Raw genomic sequence first — 19,853 nt, forward strand, 5'->3', positions numbered from 1 at the left:
TTTTTTAGAGTGTCAATAAATATGACATCGATTCCAAATCTGCCATGCATTTAATCCCTACTATGTGGTGGATCTCTACCTGTTATGGACTGAATGTTCGTGTCCCCCCGCAAATTCAAATGTTGAGGCTCTAATTTCCAATATGGTGGCATTTGAAGGTGGAGCCTTTGGGAAGGAATTAGATTTAGATGAAGTCATAAAGCTGGGGCCTTCGTGGTGGAACTATTGTCCTTCGAAGAAGAAGAGAGACCCAGGTTCCCTCCCTTTCCATCTTGTGAGGATATAGGGAGAAGGTGGCTCTCTGTAAGCCAGGAAGTGGGTTCCCCCCCAAGATTTCAATCTGCCAGCACCTTGATCTCTGACTTCCCACACTCCAGAACCATAAGAAATAAATGCCTGTTGTTTAAGCCACCTCATCTGTGGCATTGTGTTGTAACAGCCTGAGCAGACTAAGATACTGACTGAGAGACTGCACTTGGAAAGGGAGGAAGACTATATGCTAAGAAAAAGATTGTTGTAAACTCTTCCAGGTGTGTGACCTGCCAACTCTGCAGAAGAAATGTCAGGGCTTTATTTTGTTGGTTGATTGTTTGATTTTATTTTCTTGTCTGTTTGTTTTTATTTGTTTGTTTGTTTTTGTAGCCCTGCTGTATATTAAGGAAGAGGAGGCAGTTCTCATAGCACCCAAGGGAGATGGGATAGTGGGATAAAACCTAGGTTACTGGGATAAAACTGTGCGGAACACACCGAGCATAGAATGATCTGGAAGTCAGCTCCAAAGTGGATTGAGATGGGAATCATGTTGCCTGTGTCACATGATAAGCCAGTCTAAGTGCTAATAAACGTGTTTGACCGAACACTGCCCTGCAGCCTTCAGAGAGGAGGAAGAAAAGCATGATTTATGTTCTCCTCCTATTTTCTGAGTCTACAGGATTCAAATTATAGCTACCATGGAAACTGCTTTGGAATTTCTGGAGCCCTTAATTTTAACTTAACATATAAAAACACTTTTGTGCTGATTTTATAATTATTCATGACGGATGAGAAAGTGACTAAATGTCTTTTGACAGTGAGGGAACACATAGGAACACTTTTTCCTTTCTTTCTTTTTTTTTCTTTCATAAAGATGCGTGTATTTGAAATGCTTTCCTTACCTGGGAGCAACTCTTCCATCTCTTGCAGATTCCGACACCATAGCTGAGTTACAGGAGCTCCAGCCTTCAGCCAAGGACTTTGAAGTCCGAAGTCTTGTGGGCTGTGGTCACTTTGCTGAAGTGCAGGTGGTAAGGGAGCGAGCCACCGGGGACATCTATGCCATGAAAGTCATGAAGAAGAAGACCTTGTTGGCCCAAGATCAGGTAGGAGCATTTTAACACCATGCCCTTTCCCCTTTCTGTGCCAGAATGTTCACTGCAGAGGTGATGATCTGCGAAATCGGCATCTGGGATCCCCCAAGATTTCCCCGGTGACTCTCTCTCTGGTTAATGACGGTTGCAGAAAGCTCTCTTACATTCTCAGCTTTTCTTCTTGAACGGATATTGACTCATTTTGAAGGCTCAAAAGCTCCCCTTGATTTCTTTATCATGTTTCTCTTGTTGTATTTTGTTCAGAATCAACATGGCCTTTTAACTAATAAATTTAAGATGACCTTTCATGACCGTCCACTGGTGATTTCGAGATATGCATATTGAGGGGTTAGCCAGCATTCGCTTTGGGACACATTTTCTTTATTTGTGCTGTGGGCAAATGTATTTGATTTTTAAACAGGCTTTTGAGGAAATGAAATACAATTACTCTGTGGCTAGGGTGTTGCTTGTTTAAAGGCAGGTAGGAACTTCTCTTTCTGATTGTGGTATTTTTCTTTCTTTGAACAAGGCTTCTGCTCCAGACATATTGATTCATTTGCTGGGTTGCTAGAGAGACAGTCATCAGCCTTGGTGTTCAGAGCAGTTTATTAGTTACAGACGTCCGAGCGCACATCGTGGGTCCGATAATGTATCCAGCTCCGTGGGAAGCCTGCAGAAGGAATTGGAGCTCCGTGGCTGTTAGTTACAGGCTTTAAAAACAACTTTGGAAAGTGGAGGAAAAAATGCAGATGTATAAAGCGCGTTCAGCAGCCAAAGCATCGCAGAAGGGAGAGCAGGGAGCAAATTCACCAACTGTGGAGTGAGGAGAGATGTGGGTGAGCCAGGGACAGTCAGGGGAGGTTCACACCACTGAGAGGGAATGTAGGTTCTGGGCAGAGAGGCATGACGGGAGTGTGGCAGGTGGAAGTGTGTGTGTGTGTGTGTGTGTGTGTCTGTGTGTGTGTGATGTTTTGGAGGAATGAGTACTAGAATTCTATACAGATATGTGTACGTGTGTATGCGCGCATGTCTTTTTTTTTCTCCCCCCCTTCTTAGTGGTTTAGAACAGATGGATGAGGAAATGGGGAGAAATGAGACATTTGGATGGGGAGGGGGTCATCTGTGGGAAATCGGAAGAACCTTTTTTTAATTGTGACAAAATATACATAGCATAACATTTACTGTTTTAATCCTTTTTAAGGTACAATTCACTGGTCTTAAGTGCATTTACAATGTTGCCTGCAACCATAACCGCTTTCTCTTTCTAGAACTTTCTCATCATCCCACATAGAAACTCTGTATCTTTTAATGGTAACTCCCCATTCCCCGAAGAACTGTTTTTCCGGAATGGCTGTTCACTTTGTGAGCGGTTGGGGATTGGTGTTATACTTTTGGAAGGAGGAGATTGGGATCGGAGTCAGAGGACTTGGTGACTTTGTGTGGCCTCCAGTCAAAGGAGCAGTGGAGGGCAGTAGGCTGCTTGTCAGTCCAGGAATGATGTAGCCTGTGTTTAGCAGTGAAATGTGAGTGACTTCACCAAAAGGAGAAATGACAGGACGTTGCAAATCATTTGGAAAGGGGGGAATGGAAGACGTTGCAAATCATTAGGAAGGGGGGGGAATGGAATATGCTCACTCAAGCTCCCAATACCTAAGCCACCACCTATCATCAGGACGCACTGACCAAGCACCTGTTCTGTGTGCTGTGCTTCTAGGTCCTTGAGAAGAGGCATTAAATGTAGCCCTGACCTTGCAGTATTTGTGGTAGATGGGAAGTTGTGCATGTAAAAAGAAAACATTCCGATCTATTGTACTGCAGGCAAGCAATAGAGATGTTCTAGGTGTTCCTTCCTTCAGGTGAATGACTTGCAATGACCCTGTGTGAGGTGTGGGCTGGGGGTTTTTAATTTTTAGTTTTTAAATTTTATTATTATTATTATTTTTTTGTTTAATTTTTTTTTTAAAGTAGGCTCCACGCCAGGTGTGGAGCTCAGTGCGGGGCTTGAACCCCCAACCCTGAGATCAAGACTGAGAGGTAGAGGCTTAACCAACTGAACCGCCCAGGTGCCGTGTGTGGGCTGGGGGTTTTTACAATCAGATACACACAGGAGCTAATGAAAGCTACCCAACCATTCCTTAAGACAGTGAATATGAAGGAAAGTAGAGTCTTTAACTGAGCCATGGCAAGGTTTTGGAATTTAGGGCATGAGAAGAGAAAAACCAACACACGGAGTGAGGGAAAGGAGCTGCCAAAGAAGGAGACAGAAGAGGTAACATCCTGTAAGGAAGATCACTTAGGAGAGCCAGCATAGCTGCCCAGGGCTTGGTGAGAACCAGAAGAGTCCTCAGAGACCATTTATTTTAACTGAAGCTTCAGGGATCAGATGAAGAGTCTGTGGCTAGCAAGTAAAGATGTAGGCTTTTCAGTTCGGCCAACCTTCACTGTACACCTTTTTTTTTTTTTTTTAAGATTTTATTTATTTATTTGACAGAGATCACAAGTAGGCAGAGAGGCAGGCAGGCAGAGAGAGAGGGAAGCAGGCTCCCTGCTGATCAGAGAACCTGATCCCAGGACCTTGAGATCATGACCTGAGCTGAAGGCAGAGGCTTTAACCCTCTGAGCCACCCAGGCACCCCTTTGCACACCTTTTATGTGCTAGGAAAGGAGAAGGGCCACATATCAGGTGCAGGAGATTACAAGAGTTGGGTTGTTGTTCTCCAGGAATGCCTAGGTTCGTGTTTGATTGAATAGCTGGGTGGTATAGCCCAGCCAAGCTCACCTGGAAAACTAACAGAAAGTATGAACAACTTTTTTCTTCCTGAGCCGTTTGAAAATCCGTTGCCAGCTCAATGCCCCATTACCTCTGAAGACTTCAGTTTGCATTTCCTACAATAAGGATACTCTACTGTGAACCACGATACAGCCATCAATATCAGGAAAGAAACTACATTACCACTGTCTAATACATTATCATGTGCCTTACCACTGTCTAATCCTCAGACCCCGTTCATGCTCCACTGGCCATTCCGTGTTCCTCTAGAACAAAAAGGTCCAGCTCAGGATCCCACATAGCCTTTAGCTGTCCTGTCTCTTTAGTCTTTTTCAATCTGGACCAGCTTCTCAGTTTTCCCTGGACTCTCATGACCTTGGCGATTCTGAAGATCACAGACCCAGTTATTTTGTAAAATAGAGATATGTCCAATGTTGCTCAGGTTCAGGTGCTAGGTCTTTGGCAGGAATGCCACAGACGAGATGCCTCCCAGTGGGTGACTTTGTTTCAGTTTGTCATGTTCGTGTTGACCCTCACTTACATATCTGCCATGCTTCACTGTGGGGTCACCTCCTTCTGCTTTGTCATTACGTTAGTATTCCATAGGGAGGTGCTTTCAAACTGTGGAAGCACCTGTTCCTCATATAACTTTCAATTTATTAATTTATAGCTGTGTGGATTTGCATTTTCCTGCTTAAGTCAGTGAGTTACAAGCCATTATTGTCATTATGTATTTTTATACTCCACCTGTCCCCTAAGTTGGGCCATGAGAGTCTCTTTAGGTTGGTTTTTGCGTCTTTTGACACATCCCCATCTTTGAGTTGTCTCTTGCTTTCTGGTACAACAAGAGGTTCAGGCTCTTGCCTTCTCCACCCTTGGAATCAGTTACTTCTCAAAGACAAGCAATAACTTTCAGTGTAAGAGGGTATTTAGAAGCCAAGATCTGGGCACTAGGTGCCCTTATTGCTGTTGGGGTGCCACTGCTTCCAGACCCCTTTCAGTGGACAAAGCGAGGGAATACACGTACACGTACTAAATACACCTGCCTCCTCGTGTGCGCACACACACATGCACACACACACATTTACGTTTATATTTATTCCTCTGTTTCAGCTGTGTGTTCACACCAATATCTCCAAATCCCATCCAACTTCCCTGAGTTTATTCTAGTGTTCCCCCTTTCTGTGTGTGTAGCTCTCTTCTCTTCCCCTAATATTTAGCTTATTTTATGCATCTGTGTGCATTCAGTCTCCTTTGTTGCCGCTTCTCCCATTGGTGGGCTCAGGTGCCCTGTTCCAGGCCATTCCCTACACGTGGATGCCTTCTTCACCCTATGTGGGCCCGATATTGGACTGCCCCCATACATGGTCACTGCCTCCTCACCCTGCTTGGGCCTGGCACCCTGTTCTGGGCCACTGTGGCCCTCTGTCCCTACCACCTGTCACAGAGGCTTACCCTGTTCTGCTCCATCTAATGGCTTTAGGACTGAGTTGTTCAGGGAGCGGAGGTGAAGAAGAAGAAGAGAAAAAGATATTTAGATTTAAAAGAAGTGAGTTGACTTTAAGGAGAGGCATTAAGTCAATAATTAGGCAGATAAGATACAGATCTGGCAAAAATGGTGAGCAAAGTAGGCAAATGAATGAAATTTGTCGAGTGCTGGGCTAAAGGATGGTTTTTCTTTTTTTAAGATAGAGACATCAGTTTTGGCTTGTAGAGAGAGGATAGGGCATTCTCCCTACCCTGCCCCAATGCTATTGTAATTGTCTAAAGACTTTCTTTTTCCCCTAGGTTTCATTTTTTGAGGAAGAACGGAACATATTATCTCGGAGCACAAGCCCTTGGATCCCCCAGTTACAGTACGCCTTTCAGGACAAAAATAACCTCTATCTGGTGAGTCTTTCCATCCATCTCTTTAGAATTAGTCCAGGGCTGACACTCAGATATTGCAGATGTAGAACTGGATGTGGGTCTTGCCCATATGGTCTGTCGAGTTGTTTTCCTGACTTTGAGCTATCTTCCTGTTCTCTTTGTCCTAAAGATTAATGGCCAGTCCATTTAGAGATGGCCCCATCTTTGTTGGGTATTATAGCCGTGGTTTAAAGGGCAATAATGAGAAGTCAGTTATTTGAGAATAATCTGATTTAACCTTTAATAGCCTAGAATCTTGCTTTAATTTTTTGGGGGGTCATAATTGACGTATAATATCTTATTAGTTTTAGGTGTACAACATAATGATTCAGTATTTGTCTATGTTGTGAGATGATCACCACTAAACCTAGTGAAAGTCATTAACTTTTTTAATTTTTAAAAACTGAGTACATTGTGATTTTTTTTTTTTTTTTAGATTTTATTTATTTATTTGACAGACAGAGATCACAAGTAGGCAGAGAGGCAGGCAGAGAGGTTGGGGGGAAGCAGGCTTCCCGCTGAGCAGAGAGCCCGATGCGGGGCTCGATCCGAGGACCCTGGGACCATGACCTGAGTCGAAGGCAGAGGCTTTAACCCACTGAGCCATCCAGGCTCCCCAGTACATTGTGATTTTAAGAAAATGCAAACATGGCAGAATGTATGAAATAGAAGAGTTCTTTACCTTTCTTTCTAATCCTTTTCCCTTAAGGAAACGTATTGATGGTTATGTATGTTTTTCCTGACCCTAATGGAAAAAATATTTCTATGTCTGCATTTATAACACATGTATATAGTTTGTTTTACGAAATTGTATATTACTCTCTACTCTGCTCTTCAGCTTGCTTTTTGCCTTTCAGCAATTTACCCCCAACATCTTTCCATGTCAGCACATACACATACACATCTGCCTCTTTTTTTTTTTAATTCTTTTAAAATTAGTATTTTGTTACCTCTGATATTTATTTGTGCCTTTGTCTGTGGCAGTGTGACACATGGAGGCATGTCACACCTTGTTTTGTTTATTCAGTGCTTTGGTATCATTAAACATTTGAGTGTTAGATGTGATTCAGATGGTAGTTAAAGAATTTTGTAGTTACTTGTAAATGAATTTGGGAAGGGGAACTGCCTCCCTTCGGCAGCTTTCTTTTCTTAAATTATTTTTTGTTTACATTCAATTAATTAACATACAATGTATTATTAGTTTCAGAGGTAGAGGTCAGTGATTCATCAGTTGCATATAACACCCAGTGCTCATGACATCACATGCCCTCCTTAATGACCAACACCCAGTTACGCCACCTCCCTACCCACCTCCCCCAGATCTGCCTCATTCTTTTGAACAATGTCATAGTATTTCTGATGTATGTGTAACATAACGTATACAAGGCTAAAATTCATTTTGGGGCCCTGTTTAGGTTCTTGGGGGTTTAGATTCCTAAAGAAAAAAAAAATGTATCCCAGAAACAATTTTTGTTCCTGATTCAGCCCTTCAAACAAGACTATCCTATTATGTTGAATGGAGAGGATCTTTTATAGAGACTCACAAAAGAGAGAAGGGTATTTACCTTGAACTTCCATGGGATCGTTTTTGGGGGACTTTATTGCATTTATTTCTGACCTATAATAAACAGTGATTAGTGTGGTTTCACATCAGTTGAGAACCCAGTGCTGGGTAGAGAAGACCCCTTCCCCCCAAGCTCTACCCAGCCTTCTGAGCAGGATGTTTTCATACAGATGTGTTGGGAGACTGGCCTTGCACTAACCACAAGCTCCTTGAGGACCAACACTGTGCCTATTGTTTAGGCCTGAAGCTTCCTTTCCTTGAATATTGTCTTCGAACCTTTCCTTCCTTGAGATATGGGGCTTGGATTCCTGACCTTCATAACTGACCTTGGGGTATTTTAGGCTCATTGGCATTCTAGGATCTGTCTTGCATACACAACATTTGCCTTGTGCTCTCTGTGTCTTCTAGAGTCCCTCATGTTTGGGCGTATTAACAGACTTCTTCATTAGCTCTCAGAAAAGAAGATCCCTTGAAACAGCAGGGATTTATTTGTATGTTAGTGTTGTTTTGGATGTTTTAACTTCAGCTCTGCAAACAATCCTTTTTGTGTTCAAGACAACACAGAACACAGGAAGTCCTGGAACTAGCAAGGGCCCCGATTTTTGGCAAAAGTTGAGAGTCCACAGTTTTCTGGTTTGCCTCACGCCAACCTATAAGCTTGTGTTCCTCTTCATCTGGGTTGAAGGCCTCGTCTTCGTAAGGCCCAGGCTCATGGCTTCTCTTCGGAGTCAGTATTATTGAGATGCCTGGGGACTCTTAAGTCAGTTTTGGTAGAGGTGATAACCAGTTCTGAGCGTTCTGTGTAACTGATGACAACTGCTGGTCAAGCCACTGCCCAGTGGCTTCAAAGAGCTCACTGCTTGTCTCCATGGTGGCCAATGAGGATGACTGGAGGGGCCCTGGCAGTGTTACTGACTCATAGTTTCCTTCGTGTTGACTAGTAGCTTTTGCTTCTATTTTTGTTCTTCATGGCACAACACTTTTCAAAGTGCATCTTCAAGAGGGTAATACTGGGTCACTTCAAAAATTTTAATCTTTTGGGGGCCGCCATTTTTATCCCTGCCAATTGGTTTTGTCGCAGTGGTTGAACTTCCCTTTCTTTTTAATTGTGGAATTCGCTGCTGTGGACTTCCTCTTAGATACAGCCTTGTTGGAATATCTCGTGGATTGGGAGTGTCAGCTGCTCCTCTGCTAAGACATCTCCCAGGGGCAGGAAGCTTCCTTTTTTGGGCCTTTTGGCTGTGGGGTTTCCATCTGGATTTTACCACTGACATCAGCATTTTGAGCTTAATGCCCATCTTCTCTGGTTTTCCAGCCACCATCTTACAAGATAGGAATGCTCTTAAAACAGCTGTTTTCTAGAATTCCAGTTGCCTCAGCACATTGATACCTGGTTATAATGACATTTTTACACCTTTCTTTAGTAGCTGTGTTGGGTATCGCTGATGGGATCTTGTAATTGTTTCCTTGTCTGCATTCTCTTCTCAAGTACGTTGGTAATTTGGAGTAAAATGCTTGCTAAGGGCACAGTTTTCTCATAAATATCCAAACTCAGCATAGGATCTAAGATACGATTATAGATCCACCATGCCTTATCTACAATTCTGAAATACCCAGAGTTCTGAATAACCTCAAGTTCTTTTGTTACTATTTGGCAGCAAAACTTGACCTGAATCTCATCTTCATTCCATTTAGTGTGACTTTTCATACATTTTGCCTCAAAATTGTGAATGCATTTGATTACAGGGTGATATCCCAAGCCCTACCCGAGGGTGTTACATAATATAAAGTATACACACCATTTTTTCTTTCTAAAATCTCAACATCTCTAAGTCTGGAAGTACATTCTGTCACAAGAGGACTGTAGGTCTCTATCGGCATCATGAAGTTCTGGAATCCCACTGTACCTGTTGACTCCTTACAGATCACCAAACCTTTGAAATTCGGGGAAAGCATACAAATCATCCTAAACTCCCTGGCAGTTAACCATTCATTTGTAATGCAAATGCAGTGTAATTGAAGATACATTTAAAAATCAATGAATAAAAGAAATCGGATTTGGTGTCCTATGTATTTCTCAAAGCTATCTCTTCTCTCCATTCTTGCTTCTCCCCTGTGAGTTCTGGCTGCCATCTTCTTTTGTCTGCATTACTGCAGTAACCTCCTAAGTGTTCTCCCTGCCATCTGTCTTGCCCTTCCCCCAGGTCTTCTACACACTGCAGCCAAGTCATCCGCTGTTAAAACCCTTTAAGACTCCCTGCTGCCCTCTGGATGAAATCCAGACTCTTCCATGTGGTTTACAAGGCCTTTTTCATATATACCGCCAGTCTTGTTGCTTACCTTTCCTCTCCTTTGATTTTAATTAATTAACTTTTATATTTTAAGAGATTGTGAGAACTGGGGGCAGGAGGAGGGACAGAGGAGGAGGAAGAGAGAATATATTTTTTTTAATTTTTAAAGATTTATTTATTTATTTTGCTGGGGGTGGGGCTGGGGGAGAAGGAGAGGAGAGAGAGAGTCTCAAGCACACTCCCCACTGGGCACAGAGCCCATTGTGGGCCTTGATCCCACAACCCCGAGCTCATGACCTGAGCTAAAATCAAGATTCGGATGCCTAACTGACTGAGCCACGCAGGCACCCCAGGGAAGAGAAACTCTTAAGCAGCTCAATGCTCAGTGTGGAGCCTGTGGAGCCTGATACTGGGCTTGATCCCCCAACCCTGAGATCACTATGTGAATCCAAGAACCAGATACTTAACTGACTGAGCCACGTCGGCACCCCTCTCCTTGCACTTTACATTCATCTTGAACTTCCTTTGGTCCTTTGAACTGGCCTCTGACCTTTCTCCATGCCATTCCCTCTTTCCCTATTTCCCTGGCTAACTCCTTTTTCTCCTTCTGAGCTTGGACCAGATGTCACTTCTTCCAGAAACTCTTTCTGACCCCTCTGCTTGTGGGAGGGACGCCCTTCTGGCTGTGGACTTGTAGCATCCTGTACCTCCTCTTCATGGGTGGGTGTTGGGCTCCCCCACCAGGCTACTCCCTCCACGAAGGGAGGGATTATGTTTCCCTTGCTTCCAGTAGGCTTCTCCAAGTAAATGCTTAAGAAGCATTTATTGGAAGAACATATGATTAATTTCATAGAAATTGATTTACATACAGATTAACTTATTGTGTTATGGAAATGACACATTAAGAGTATAAATTTTATTCTCTAAAGTATGTAATTCCAGTTAGATCCATTGGGATTTTCAAAATTGGGAGTGCAATGCAAGGAAATTGAACTTGGATCCCTTTGAAATTTGATGGTTAAAAATTTCCTATTTGTCATTACATACCAATGAAACTGGCTTGCCAATTTCTGGCATATAGAAAATTGTAATGAAGCCCATTGTATTGTTAATGTCTGGTTCTATATAACAAGGCTAGTTCTGTATTCTGGCAGGCAGCCCATAGAAACAGCGCTTTGTTGATCTGGTTCATGATGAAATCTGTTCAGTTCCATATAACAGATGCCTTCACCAGTGTCCTTCCAGGAAGGAGCTGATCTTTACAAAGAAAACATTGTTTTGCAACTCGTTATATGTAGTATTGTTGCATCTAAATGCTTTGTGAGATTCTTAAAGGTTGCTGGCTTTGTACTGATGTTTTTCATGCTGTGGGTCTTTTTTTTTTTCTTTTTTAAAAAAATTAACATATAATGTATTATTTGCCCCAGGACGGGTCTGTGTATTGTCAGGCTTACACGCTTCACAGCACTCACCATAGCATATACCCTCCCCAGTGTCCATAACGCAACCCCCCTCTCCATTCCCCCCTCCCCCCAGCAACCCTCAATTTGTTTTGTGAGGTTAAGAGTCTCTTATGGCTTGTCTCCCTCCCGATCCCATCTTATTTCATTTTTTTTACTTTCCTTCCCCCAAAACCCCCCACTTTGCCTCTCAGATTCCTCATATCAGGGAGATCATATGATAATTTTCTTTCTCTGATTGACTTATTTTGCTCTCATGCTGTGGGTCTTTTCAGGCTGCCCTTGCTCTGACCCTATAACTGACCTATGAATCTTCTTTCCTTACAGTGGCCTTATATTAACTTCTCTCTGTTCATTCCAAATTTTTCTTCCTCAGTTGCACATAGGATGTATTAATTAAGGTATAGGTTAAGCTACTATAGCAAAAAGAACAAAAACCCAGCCCAGACCGATGGAGCAGGTCTGTTGTATGTGATAATTCAGGGACCCAGGTTTCTTCTATCTTATGGCTCCGTATCCCTTAGGATGTTGTCGCCTTGACATGGTTGGAGTTGGGCATTTGATATTCTTGTTCCCCCTGGCTGGCAGGAGAAAGGGGGGAGAGCACAACAAGAAAACTCCTTTTACATAACATGGTATGGAATTGGGACCCATCATTTCCTCTCCTATTTTGTTGACCAGAACTTCATCACATGCCCTCATTTCTGTGCCAGCTAGCTGCATGGCCAATGGAATCCATGGAAGAGTGGACTTGGCGGGGGGGGGGGGGGCAAGTTATAATCTGTTTTACGGGTAATAAAAGATAGATCTGGGTTTTGAAGCCAGGCCCCCTAGATCCATCTCCTGTACCCATTACATGACACTGTTACACCCCAGAGCACTGCCAGTCTGACCCTGGCCCTGAGGTCCTACTTGCCATCAGTTCTTTGTATTTCCTGTCTCGCTTTCCACCGAAGGTTGCGCAGTCACGTGCAGGGTATTTCCTTCCGGTGTAGGAACAATCTGGAGGTTAGTGCTTTCTAGGCAGTGACCTCGTGGCCTGCATAAACAGCAGCCTGTGCTGTGACTGGGAGCCTGGAGAGAGTTAACAACTAGAACCTCATTGTTTATTTTAGTGAAATGTGGCAGCTTATCATAGTTTTGACAGTGAGACATGTGCTGTTTTGATCTCTCGGATAAGATTATCCAGTTTTCAGGCACGTCTCAAAACTCACCAGCATGTTCACATGTTGTTTGGGAGCTGGCTGCCCGTCGGAAGGAAGCTGTTGCTAGAATATAGGTTCTTGTTTTATTATTGTTCCTTGGTTGGTCTCTCCGGAGTCATTGGCCTTTTTGGTTTCAACATTCTCATTAGCGAAGTGAGATATTGATGCCTCTGATTGACCCCAGGTCATTTGCCCAGTGTGTTATTGCCCTGGGTGGGGGGGGCGCTCCTTTGCGTCTTCAAAAACGGTTGTTTTTTTGTGTCCTGCTCTTTGGAGGCATATTTCAAGTGAATGTGTTTAGAGTTTTAAGAGTCACAATTCCATTCCATTGTTCCAGTTCGCTTGGTTCCACGATCACAGTTTCTGGTTTAGTAAGTCTAGGATGGGGCCCAAGATTTTGCAACCAGGTCCCAGCTGCTGGTGCCGGTCTGGGGAACCACACATAGAAAACACTGGTCCTGTGGCTATAGCTACAGCTCATTTCTGGGTACCACTCTTCCTTTCGTTCCTTCCGCAGTAGTGAAGATTCTGAGATTCTGTTTCTTGCCCTTGACTCTTTGAGGTCAAGGAGTGGTACCTATTCCCCTGCTGTTAACTGGCCTGGGGATTCTTCACCAGCGCAGGGTGCTTCATTAACCCTGTCCTCAGTTGCCTGGTTTGAGTGTGCTATCTGTGTCTCGCCAAGGCTCTGGATGATTCCACACTCAATGAGGATCTTTTGAATAGATGGATGAGTCAGGCTGGGATTTGTATTTTCTGAAACAAAAGGTCTTCTCTCCCTTTCTCTTGGTGACCTTGTCCTTCAAGAGGAATAATTTAGGGTCTCCGCCAGGGACCACTCCGCTTCGAGGATCCCTTCCTTCCTCCCCAATACCAAAGATCAGGAACACGGCGCAGGGCAGAGAACGAAGCCAATAGCATTGTTACATTTCCATGGTACTTTCAGGCATGCTGATTGTAGTGCAAGCATTTCAAGGGTACGCTGCTAGAGGGGTGGCCAGCACAGCGGGTCTCTAATGATACCCCATGCAAATTGGAGTAGAGTGCAAGAACTATTAGCTACTCACCCCCTCCCCGCATATGGATATGTGTGCATGCAAGTCTGTACGGATGTGCATGTGGTACACACACACACACACACACACACACACACAGCCTTGTCCTTTGTTTTGAATGCCGCACAACTGATGGGCACTGGCGTCCCTGTTCTTGGGGGCGTAGATGCGATCACCCGCAGAGAAACCGCCGCTCCTTCCAAAACCAAACCCATGTAAGATTTGCCCTTTAATTAGCATCTGCAGCTGTGCCATTAGCAGGGTTTGTCTCTGTTGGCCTGAATGCCTTTGCTTTAAAAGAGCAAGTCCGTTATAGCTCCAAGCCAGGCTTGTCTGTCAGCTGCTGGGCCTTCTCCACCATCTGCAGGGTGATCGCATTGTTTAGGCTCTTTCCTCCTCCTGGCTCCCCAGTCTTTGATTACTGTGCCTCAGTGATTGCCATTCGGGTGACCTGCAGCTGCTCGATGTGGGCAGGGACCCCGTGCATCCTTCTGTGCGGGATGGTTGCCTCTATGCTGATGGACCAATGGACCGGTTCCTTTCTGGCCCTTTGTTGCCGGTGATCCTGGCGTGGTAGGCAGGTCCTGTCGTGTCCAGGTAGTCACTGAAGAAAACTGCAAGCAGCAGGAGTGTCGGCTGGATTCAGGGCTCCTCTGCTGTAGAAACTTTTCATGTGGTGGATGGATTCCAGGAACTGCTTTGTCTCTACACCTTCATCAGCACTGTGCTAGCTGCTTCAGAATCTCCTGGAGTGCTCCCTAAAAATGCACATTTCTGCACCTCACCCAGCATCCCTGGAATTTTTAACAGGCTCCCTGAATGGTTGGGATGGGAGTGAGACACACTTTACCCTTTCAGTCTGTTTTATGTTTACTCTTGTTGATGCCACTAGAATTCCAGCCCCATGGAGGCCAGAGATTTGTTTGTTATAGTCTCTGGTGTTTTTTTAGTATCTAGAACAGTGCCTGACACATAGTAGGCACTCTTTTTTTTTTTTTTTTTTTTTGCTGAATGTGTTTATTTTATTTTATTTTAAGGATTTTATTTATTTAACAGAGAGAGACACAGCAAAAGAGGGAACACAAGCAGGGGGAGTGGGAGAGGGAGAAGCAGGCTTCCTGCTGAGCAGGGAGCCCGATGTGGGGCTCGAACTCAGGACCCTGGGATCATGACCTGAGCTGAAGGCAGACACTTAATGACTGAGCCACCCAGGCTGCCCCAGATGAATGTGTTTATTTAAAAAAAAAGTAGTTGGGGCGCCTGGGTGGCTCAGTGGGTTAAAGCCCCTGCCTTCCGCTCAGGTCATGATCCCAGGGTACTGGGATCAAGCCCCGCATCGGGCTCTCTGCTCAGCAGGGAGCCTGCTTCCCCCTCCTCTCTCTGCCTACTTGTGATCTCTGTCTGTCAAATAAATAAATAAATCTTTAAAAAAATAAATTTAAAAAATTAAAAAAAAATAAAAAAAGTAGTTCCTTAAGTAATTCAGTTGGGCAGGCAGGTTTGATAAGCCCTGTCCTGGAGGACTTACCAGGTTCATTAGGTGAGAAGCCACATTTTTGGGGGACAGCGCCTTACCAGGCATCTCTAAGTAGTTAAAGTCCAGGACGGAGTCATGCTTTTGGACAAAACCAGGTCCTGTGAATGAATTGTCTGGCATAGCCTGGGTGGTGACTTGGTCCTTAAATTGTTTATAGTGTTCTGCTGACCCTGGTGTTTGTTCATAGCAAGTCATCGAATGGAGACTTGAAGACTCTTAGTTTTTGACCTTCGATGATGTTTTTGGAACCTCTTGACTTGGTACCATTTTCTGAAAGTGTCCAAGTCCTGTTCTTCACTGTATGTCTAAGCTCAACAGCAAGATGATGGTCTCATCTTGCGTTGGCCACACACAAGCCATATTCCCCGTGGGCTCCATTCATAACAGAATGGGCAACTCTACCCCAGTAGGATGGTTTTAGAGTAGAAGTGACATCTTGGGACAGCCAAATTTGCTCAGTAAATTTCCAGATTAAGTTCTCAAATGGTGGGCGCTTGGAATATTTAGTATGGTAATGTGGAATCGTGTCGACGGGTCAAGTTTGATTAGTCTTTGATAAGGACCCAGTCTATTTAGAGGTTTGTCATTTCGTGTCTATTTTGTCCCATATTGTGGAGCCTGCTGCCTAGCAGCTGTTGTAATTTTTGTCGCTTGTCTTCTCAATCAACCCTGGTTTTGAAGAAATGAAAAGTTGTTTGACTCAGAAAAGACTAATCTACTTTTGGCGGGGGTTTTTAGCTCAGGAAATTGGACCTTCTGAATAGGAGCAAAGAATATGTATCTTTTGCCTTTTAGGAGATGGTTCTTCTTTTCTGAACTATTTTACTGGTCACTTCAAAATAGAATCTTCAGGAATAGTTGTGAAGTATTAAATAGTGGTCAGTTTGTGAGCTCTTAAATGTTGCCAGTGGTGCTATCTGTTTGACTTTGTCATCCTCAAACTTACAAGGCATTTCTATTTCACACATCTTTAATAGAGTCAGGTTAGAACATTTATAACTGCGATTGTCGTCATAAATATGCATTGTTCTTATTTTAAGATGTTTCCGTTCTAAAAGCACGAGTACTTCTGTTGTTATTGGTGAATTTTTTTTTATATATTTAAGACCTTTTTAATGGCAATATATATTTAAAACAGATGTAAAAATTGGCATTTGCCCACATATCCAGGTCCTATGAAGAACCAGGTTGGGATGAGTGGGTGAGCTTTAAGGCAGCCAGGTGGCTCCTGCGGGCTCCTCTAGGGCTGGGACTGGTAGCTTTCAATCTGCTGTGAATTTGGGGGGAAATAAAGTCTGCATTTTAGCAGCTACCCCTTCTAAGTGTGGCTCTTCTTGTGGGTTCATAAAAATTTTTCCAGCAATTGCAGTGGAAATGGAACCTTACTCTTCAAATTGTCCAGTATCTGGTTGACTCTCTGCTCCTTACAAGATGTCATGTGAATGGGGGAGACTCCCAGATGATACAGAGCCCTTCAGGAGGACATGTGGGTCCCTGGCTCCTCCAAGGGTCTCTGATGTGGGGTTCACTTGGTGCTGGGCAGAATCTTTACTGGGCCAGCCTGTGGCCTCTGCGGATATGTGCAGATGCTCAGTGTCTCACTTGACTGGAGCTTTCTTCTAATTCTGGACCAAAAGCAAACAGGAGTTTGGAGGAGGATGGAGAGAATTCACATCCCAAAATTGGCTTCTGGAATGCAGTAGTTGGAGAGATTTAGTATTTTTTTTTTTAAGATGTTTATTTGGATCTTGCCACTTTCCAGAAAGGATTTGAGAAAACTTAAAACAAAAGATATTTATAGCATCTCTCACAAAATGGGAAATCAGAGCAAAGGACAGGAGGAGAATTGAGTAAGGGCTGACATGACTGCAAAGATGATCAAAACGTGTCCCAGCTTCTCCCAGCCAGAGAGGGAAGGATCACGCAGCCAAGGGCGAGAAAGGAAGGTTCTTGACCAGCAGTTGAGGAACTCCTTGGTGCCAGGCACAGTATTGTGAGACAGTCCCATCCCATTCTACAGCCGGTGAAACTGAAGGGCAGAGAGCTGAAGTCACCAGGCTGTGGTTTGAAGCCTCCTGGGCAAATGGGCCTCAACACCATGTGTTGATTCAGAATATCACACTCAGTTATCATCAGAAGGAGGAAGGATTTCAGTTCCTTGGAGTGGAAGAAATTTTTTGCTAATCTGACATTTTCCTTGAAAATATATTTATATTCTTTTTTCCTAAGATTTTATTTATTTATTAGAGTGAGCGATGGACGTGGGGGTGGGGGGAGCAGAGGGAGAGGCACAAATAGACCCCTTCACTGAGCGCAGAGCCAGAAGGCAGGGCTCAGTCTTAGGACCATGAGATCATGATTTGAGCTCAAATCAAGAGTAGGAAACTCAACGGACTGAGCCACCCAGGCGTCCCTATATTCTTTTTCCAGACTTTTTCCCTATGTATGTATTTAACAAATGTAATATATATATTTTTTGTCACGAAAAGGAGGTTGTACTTTATCCCGTATAGGATATCGCTTTATATTATCATGGGCAGCTTTCCACGGCTGTATGAATAGATTGATTCTGTTCATTTTTGATATCTACGTCTCCCATTATTAAGATATACCATATTTCAGCAGTTTCTTAATGATGGATGTTTGGGTGATTCCCAGGCTTTTCTTCCCCTGTGTTACAAACAGTGCTACAGTGAATCTATGTATCTATTGATCTACAAACTACTCTAAGTTCCTGTAAAACAAATTGTCAGAAGTGGAATTATGAGGTCAGAGAGAGTATGCTCACATTTAAATTTTTAATAGAAATGGTCAGATGACTTGCAGGAAAAGATTGTGTCATATTTATTGCACACCTTCTCTAGTCTGCTGGGTACTGAGAAAAATGCAAAAAGGATACTGGAGGGTTTGTTGCCCTCTAGCAATTTCCATCTAACACTGTGTACCTAATCCTAGGGAATGTCTGGGGTGTCGACTTGGGTGGGTGGGTGGGTGAGTGGGTGGATTTAATTCAACTTTTCAAGCTTGCCTTGCAAACATTGTGCATGGTGGCTGGGACTAGTCTTTCATTATATTGATTCTCTTGGGTATCAGATGTAATTTCCTTAGGGCAGGGACCTCACCCTACAAGGCTTACAGTATGTCTCCCACATCTTAGTAGCTCTGTGGAGACATCGTCATTATAATGCGTCAAGCAGCATTTGAGGCTCTAATTGAGATGTTCCGTTTTTTGGGGTGTATGAAGAATTAATAACTGGCATTCTCTACAGGTCATGGAATATCAACCTGGAGGCGACTTGCTGTCACTTTTGAATAGATATGAGGACCAATTAGATGAAAATATGATTCAGTTTTACCTAGCCGAACTGATTTTGGCTGTTCACAGCGTTCATCAGATGGGATATGTACATCGGTAAGTGAGACTGTCTGGTAAGTGTCCTGAGAATTTATCTGTATCACCTAAGAATTCCCACAATGGAGTGAATAGATGAATAAATTCAACTTCAAAATGATGCTCCATCCAAATTTTAACCCGTCTTAGCGGCAACTGGCTGAAAGTATATTTTCCAGAGTGGCAGACATTTCAGCTGTACCCATTCAACAGTGAAATAGATCTCGGATTATAACGTTCTCAAGTTTGCTAATATGATCTGTGAATGTAGCTGATAAGACTGAGAACTCTTGCATGCGTTCCTTGAGTCATATGGTGGAAAAAACGAATTCGATTTGCAGAAGGAACCTGCAAACCGAGGAGTGGAAGACCATGCAGTAGTACTTCTGACCTCACTCATTAGTAATTTACAAAGGTGTTCCGTCAAATCCTCAGTCAAAAAGTGTCTCTTTACATCCTCACTCATTGGATGTTTTATGTACACCCGAGAATGTTTCCTTTCCCTCCCTCCCTCCTTTTTGTTTTCCTTCTCCTTCCCTTTCTCTTTCTCCCTCTCCTCCTCCTCTTTCTTACTTAAATTTTTTTTTGCAGAATGTTTGCTTTTTATTTCTATCTATCAATAGGGAGGTCTACATAGCAGAATCTAGACACTGAGTTGGTTGGCTGAATCAATATCCGAGGTTAGCAGTTGCTTGCTGATTTGCATGGAGAAGACAACACTAATTTGTGGCCCTGATTTTCTTAGAGACATCAAACCTGAGAATATTCTCATTGACCGAACAGGACACATCAAGCTTGTGGATTTCGGATCAGCGGCTAAAATGAACTCAAATAAGATGGTAACAAAATAGACTAAGATAGCTTAATAGAGATTGTGCTACAAAGGGTTCTGTGGTCCTCATAAGTTTGGAAAATACGGTGATGTTTTGGAATCTTCAGCTGTCAGTGTATGACATGATTTCTCCAGGGGTGGAGGTGGGGATGGCGACATAGAGCTATTTCCCAGACTTGCTTGACCTTGGCACCCTATCTGTTAATACCCTACAAAACATTTTTAGGAGCATCCTTATGGTTTGGTTAAAACATAAAGGGAAAAATGCTCACTTTTGTTTTTCTTTTCATTTTCCTTATTATAGATTGTCTTCTGTAGTCTTATTTATTTCACAACTCTATTTTCTATTCAGCAAAGTTGAAAGAAATCACTGGCACATTTGAACCAAATATCCTTAAGCATTAAGAACCAACTGCTCAAAATGTCATATTGAAGTCCTGGATCTCTGGTAAAAATTAAGCTGTATTTCCCATGCTAAATAAGAAGGCAAGAGG

The 19,853-nt window shown here is 43.3% G+C and overlaps 1 protein-coding gene across 1 annotated transcript in view; it reads left to right on the top strand.

Moving 5' to 3' along the window:
* CIT (citron rho-interacting serine/threonine kinase) overlaps window positions 1–19,853 on the top strand; it is a 162,176-nt gene that overhangs the window by 11,981 nt on the left and 130,342 nt on the right. Inside the window, 4 exon segments of the mRNA XM_032876169.1 lie at window positions 1,183–1,358; window positions 5,905–6,006; window positions 18,406–18,548; window positions 19,273–19,366. Of these exon segments, the coding sequence (XP_032732060.1) occupies window positions 1,183–1,358; window positions 5,905–6,006; window positions 18,406–18,548; window positions 19,273–19,366 (515 nt within the window).

This window comes from Lontra canadensis, unplaced genomic scaffold (genome assembly GCF_010015895.1).
Source record: "Lontra canadensis isolate GAN:19392208 unplaced genomic scaffold, GSC_riverotter_1.0 scaffold58, whole genome shotgun sequence".
Lineage (NCBI taxonomy): Eukaryota > Metazoa > Chordata > Mammalia > Carnivora > Mustelidae > Lontra > Lontra canadensis.